A 6119-nucleotide genomic window follows, 5' to 3' on the forward strand; every position below is an offset into this window, starting at 1 on the left:
GTCCAGAGAAGAGAAAGGAAGTTGATTAAGGGTCTAGAGAACAAGTCTGATGAGAAATGGCTGAGAGAACAGAGAGCTGGGGAGGGCTCAGTCTTGAGCAAAGGAGGCCCAGGGGGAACTGTCGCTATTGGACATGAAATGAGTACACAGAAGCTTGGTAAGTTCAAAAGAGAAAAAGAGCTAATTTAATTTCTGACTTTGCAATATAAAGAATTCTAAAAGTGACAGTGGATTGGAGGATGAAATTACCACCTCTCTAACCACACTGGTCAAACCAACAGTCCATCAATTCTCTCCTCCCGCAAAGAAGAATGCAAAACAATCATTATTTACGTGAACAGTGTGTGAGAACTCCAGTAGAAATATGTAAGCATCAGAAGGCATAGAAAACTTTTAAAGGAGCTTTAAAGCTTTCAAAAGAACTATAAAGGAAAACTTCACACTTTTAAAAATCAGGGCAACAGAGAATGTCATCACTCTCTACACCAGCCTGACAGGTTGTACTTAGATGGGGACCGGGCTCTCCTCACAGTGACAGGACAAGAGGACACGGTCTTAAGCTGTGCTAGGGAGGTTAAATTGCACATCAGGAGGAATTTCTTCACAGAAAGGATTGTTAAACATTGGAAGGCCCTGCCCTGGGAGGTGGTGGAGCCACCTTCTCTGAGGGTGTTCAAGGACCAGCTGGACGTGACGCTCAGTGCTCTGGTCTGCTTGACAAGGTGGTGTTTGGTCCAAAGCTTGATGAAATTCTCTCAGAGATCTCTTACAACCTAATTGATTCTGTGTTTCTCTGCAATCAACACCTGGTAAAGACAGGGAATCCTTTCAAGTTAAGTATGATAAACTGTAATGTTTTGTAAAAGGATTTCACAGGAGCTCACATATTACCCTGACCAATCAGTAAGATAGACATAAATCCCTAAAATGGTTAACAGTTCTCTGGTCTTTTTATCCACAAAGCATACAGTATTCTACAGTTTTAGAGCTATAATGAATCTCTGAAATCATATTAAGCTGGAATCAAATAATAATTTAATTGCTAATAGCAAGAATCCTGTTAAATTATTTGAGCAGGAAGAGCAACTCTACTTGCCTTTGAAAATTTGTAATCAAGTTAATGGTATAAGTTCTTCAGCAGCAATTGTTTGGGTCATCTCTGGGTAAAACATATAGGCAATTGAACCACCATTTTCTTTAATGGGCCCTAAATTGCACTGTGTTTTCTCAATCCTTGTGCATGTTTTCCTTAATTTTCTAGCTTGTGTGGGCAAGGCCAAAATACCCAAGATACAAATTCATTAAGATGTCAGGACGTTCTGGATTGTTCACACATAATCTGTAACCAAAGCCTCATGTCACTGTTTGACACTGGCACAATGCCAGCGCCCCCATGAAAATGCAACCTCTCAATTGAATGCTGTGAAATGCGATCAAGAACAGAGCAGAGCAGGCCCAAGCTTAATAACAAAGGAAAAAAACAACTTTATTAAGCTACTACTACTATACTACTATAAAAGAAAAAATAAAGAAAAACACACACAATATTCAAAATGAAAACCTTTCAAAACATTCCTCCTCCCACCACCAAACCACAACAAACACAAACCACAGTGAGACACGACTTGGACCCTTAATCAAGAATTCACCCTTCAATATAATCAATACTAAGTCCATCAGGGGAGAGAGGAGTCTCCCTTGCACCACAGACCCCCAGGAAACACAGCTGCCACTTCTTGTGTTTTCATGTCACACATGGCACTGCCTGGAGCGAATCTGCCAGCGTGACACTCTCCTCTCCATGTCACAGTGCTCTCACCACCGTGCATGGACAGACTGCTCATAGGGCTCCTTTAAGGAGGCTTTGCCAAGGACCAACAGGAACAACAGTCCAGTGTCTCATTTTGGAACTACAGTCCCCCCCCATTTTCTTCCTCCCCTGGGGCCGAGGGTGAAAACAGAGATCTCCATCTTCCTGAAGACAGAGGGCACCATCACACCCTCCTCAACTTTCTCTGTTCATTCCTGAACTGGTAGTTGATGAAGCAGGTCTCTTGGCTCACCACGCATTCTCCTAAAATACAGTCTCTCTCTTGGAGGAGAAAATTGGTTCAGTCTATGGCTAACAAGGAAAAGTCCAGCCAAAAGCCACTCCACCATATTCCCCCCCAGTCTTCTTTCCCTAACATCCTAGGTCCCAGGCTGTCTCTCTTCCTCTCTTTCAAACCAAGGAGGAATAATGTTTTCACAAAGCTTTCATTTCTCAAGGAAGGGTTAAAAGTCCCGACTCCCTGGATGGCTCTTGGCCCAGGCTCCAGCTCCCACACTGAGCACACTTCCCCCCCCCTTCCTTCTCTGCCAGAGTACTGTCGGCACTGTCACTGTCCCTTTCTTTCTTGAGAGAGAGATTCTGGGGGAAAACGCAAACATCCCAGATTTCCTCCACCCTTCATCTGCAGTGGGACAGCCCAGTTCCAGTCCCTCCATCCTTCGGCCTTACCTCAGCCAGGCCACATGGCTTCCCCTCCCCCACCCAGCCACGGGCTGGGCAGGTGAGAGTCTGCACTGCACCCTGACAGGAACCAAAGAGAGAAAGTTCTCCTGGGAATTCTGCTTTTAACCCCTCTATGTTCTCAGAGGCGTGTCCACCCTCAATTGGTCACCCCAAGTGTCAATATCCAACCCTGACCCCTGGCTGGATTGACCTCTTCCTTCCGAGAAAATTATTTTCCGCGTCAAACCCGACAGGGCCTGAGCACAAAGCCCCAGAGGGTCATTAAAGTCCTTGTGCTGTGTCTGTGCTGCTGAGCTGGGCCAGGCTCCTGGCACAGAAGCAGCTCCTGACAACCAAGAAAAGATTGAAAAGCACATTTCTCTTGCTGAGCAGCTCTTCTCCCAGCCCAGCAGGGCTGGGGCACTGCCTGCAGCCAGCCCGGGCACAGCACAGAGGCACAGAGAGCTTCAATCAGTCAGGGCTGGGAAGGGGCTGAGAAGTGCCTGGGCAGAATCACTGCCAGCCCTTGGCACAGGAACCTCTGGCTGCAGGACAATGCAGCTGCAGCTCCTGGAGTGATCTCCTGCAGCTGGAACATCCCAATGCCCACAGACCCTGTGAGTACAACTCTGAGTATTTCTGGTGCAGGGCAGGTGAAATGCTCATAAAGCTCTGAGATGCTGAGGGGTTCTGATCAGTCATAGAATTTTTCCAAGACAACGATTTTGATAAAAAGGAGGAAATTTCCTAAGGCTTTTTATTCAGTTTCCTATTATTGAAGAGTGACAGGGAAGGGGGGTAAATATTAATGGTGGTTTATGAATTTTGACAAGTGCATGAGATATCCAAACTGTTATTTTAGTGATCAATAGGTTCACAAGTGATCCCTCATGTGCTTTCAGCCACTCTGCCCATGGACAGCACCAGCATCACCTTTGCTGGAGCCATCAGGCTCAGTCTGAGCTGTCCTTGCTGAAAGCTGCAAACAGAACCTGCCCCCAGCCAGTGCCCTGCAAACAGACAGGGTTCTGTCACACCAAGGAGAGTGCACAGAGATTTGGGGTCTGGGAGTGCTGGCAGGGAGAGATCAAGCACAGGGAAACACCTGCAGGAGGAAAATCTCCTGGAAGCAGAGAGAAGATCAGGGAAGGAGAGAAAACAAAACCCAGAAATGCTGAGGCAGGGGAGTTTAGAGATGTCCAGAGGAGCCCCTCCAGTGCAGCCCCTCCCTCTGCACAAGCCCCCTCCCTCCTGTGCCCCAGCCAAGCCTCTGCCCTCAGGGCCGGGGCTCCAAGGCGTGCAGCCCCTCCTGCGCAGGCAGAGCTGCAGCAGAGCCGTGGGGCAGCTCTGCAGCCCCGGGCCCAGTTCCCTCTGCAGAGCACAGGGCTGGGAGCAGCTGCCCGGCACTGGGGGCTCTGGCAGGGGGCACAGCTGGCTCAGGGTGACACAGCTGTCCCCAGTGCCCGGCTCTGGGCAATGCTGGCAGTGCAGCCAGGGAAGGAGCTGTGTGTCCCTTCATCCAGTGCCATCAGAAGGACGCTTGGAAGCCTCCCTGAGATTTCAGTCCAAGATGGGAGCTTCAATGCAGGGTGCAAACCTGTCCTAGAGCACATCTGAGTTATAAGATTGATGGGGAAAGCCAGAGGTGTTTTGACACTGAAAATGCTGCTGGGTTGGTGAAATGAGCAATGTGAGTCCTTGGCTCCTAATGTGGAGCTGGGCTGTGGTTGATCCATCTGCTCTCAGCAGTACCTGGAGATCTTTAAGGAAAACTTGGGAATGTGAACATCCTCCATTTGAGAATGGTGAAAGCCCAGAGAAACTCTTGAGAGAGTAAACTGACAGACCATCTCTCCTCACTCTCCACTCGTCCTCTTGCCTCAGGAAACTCACTTTGTTCTACCATGGGCAGCAGAAATGCTGAGGGTTTCCGATATCCAAGAACATCAGGACAGATACAGGGAAGATTATAAAGAAAACCTCAGAATTCTTAAACACAGAAGTGTGTCTGTGTGTGTCACTGAGGAGGGTGTATGGGAAATGGCTTTGATTTTGGTTACAGGTATCTCCGCTAACTCTTCAGTGTCCTTTTTTCCACAGCAGTACCCAAAGTCCAACCACAGCAAATGTCCAACAGCAGCTCCATCAGCCACTTCCTCCTGCTGGCACTGGCAGACACGCGGCAGCTGCAGCTCCTGCACTTCTGCCTCTTCCTGGGCATCTCCCTGGCTGCCCTCCTGGGCAACGGCCTCATCATCAGCGCCGTAGCCTGCGGCCACCACCTGCACACGCCCATGTTCTTCTTCCTGCTCAACCTGGCCCTCAGCGACCTGGGCTCCATCTGCACCACTGTCCCCACAGCCCTGCACAATTCCCTCTGGGACACCAGCACCATCTCCTACACAGGATGTGCTGCTCAGGTTTTTCTGCTTATCTTCTTTCTTGGATCAGAGTATTTCCTCCTGACCATCATGTGCTACGACTGCTACGTGTCCATCTGCAAACCCCTGCACTACGGGACCCTCCTGGGCAGCAGAGCTTGTGCCCACATGGCAGCAGCTGCCTGGGCCAGTGCCTTTCTCAATGCTCTGCTGCACACAGCCAGTACATTTTCCCTGCCCCTGTGCCATGGCAATGCCCTGGGCCAGTTCTTCTGTGAAATCCCACAGATCCTCAAGCTCACCTGTGCCAAATCCTACCTCAGAGAACTTGGACTCATTGCTGTTACTGTGTCTGTGGGATTTGGTTGGTTTGTGTTTATGGTTTTCTCCTATGTGCAGATTTTCAGGGCTGTGCTGAGGATCCCCTCTGAGCAGGGACGGCACAAAGCCTTTTCCACCTGCCTCCCTCACCTGGCTGTGGTCTCCCTGTTTGTCAGCACTGTAATATTTGCTTACCTGAAGCCCCCCTCCATCTCCTCCCCATCCCTGGATCTGGCCCTGTCAGTTCTGTACTCGGTGGTGCCTCCAGCCCTGAACCCCCTCATCTACAGCCTGAGGAACCAGGAGCTCAAGGCTGCAGTAAGGAGATTGATGACTGGATGCTTTCAGGGACATTAAAGTGATTGGCAATTTCTGCAAATCAATTTAAATACAAGTCATCTGTGGTACTTCTTGTTGCTTTAACTGTGGGGATTTTTTTCCCCTTTTACTTTCTTCATATTGTCCACAATAAATATAATTTTAGTTCCATTTCTCATATTGTTACTCAACATATCCCCTGTGCCCACAGACTGTGTCAATTAGGGGCTGCACTCTTGGTGGCTTCAAAGGAACTAAAGGATGTCCCAGCACAGTTTTCTGCAGAGATGCCCTTTTGCTGCCTTCTCTGGAGCTGCAGCAGCAATGTCTGTGTGCAGAGCTGGGGCAGATCAGTGCTGGCACAGCAGCTCTGCTCCTGCTGGCCACTCCATTCCTGATCCAGGCCAGGAGCCATTGGCCTTCTTGGCCACTTGGGCACACGGCTGGCTCATGTCCAGCCTGCTGTCCATCAGTCCCTGCAGGTCCCTTTCTGCCTGGCTGCTGTCCAGCCCCTCTGTCCCCAGTATGTAGCACTGCAGGGGTTGTTGTGGCCAAAGTGCAGGACCCGGCACTTGGACTTGTTAAATCTCACCTTGTTGGATTTG

The 6119-nt window shown here is 49.5% G+C and overlaps 1 protein-coding gene across 1 annotated transcript; it reads left to right on the forward strand.

Moving 5' to 3' along the window:
- Positions 1-4620: 4620 nt before the first annotated feature.
- Positions 4621-5553, forward strand: LOC140681248 (olfactory receptor 14C36-like). Its single transcript, XM_072920726.1, has one exon. The coding sequence runs from the start codon at positions 4621-4623 to the stop codon at positions 5551-5553; it is 933 nt and encodes a 310-aa protein (XP_072776827.1).
- Positions 5554-6119: the final 566 nt, after the last annotated feature.

Source organism: Taeniopygia guttata, chromosome 33 (genome assembly GCF_048771995.1).
Source record: "Taeniopygia guttata chromosome 33, bTaeGut7.mat, whole genome shotgun sequence".
NCBI lineage: Eukaryota > Metazoa > Chordata > Aves > Passeriformes > Estrildidae > Taeniopygia > Taeniopygia guttata.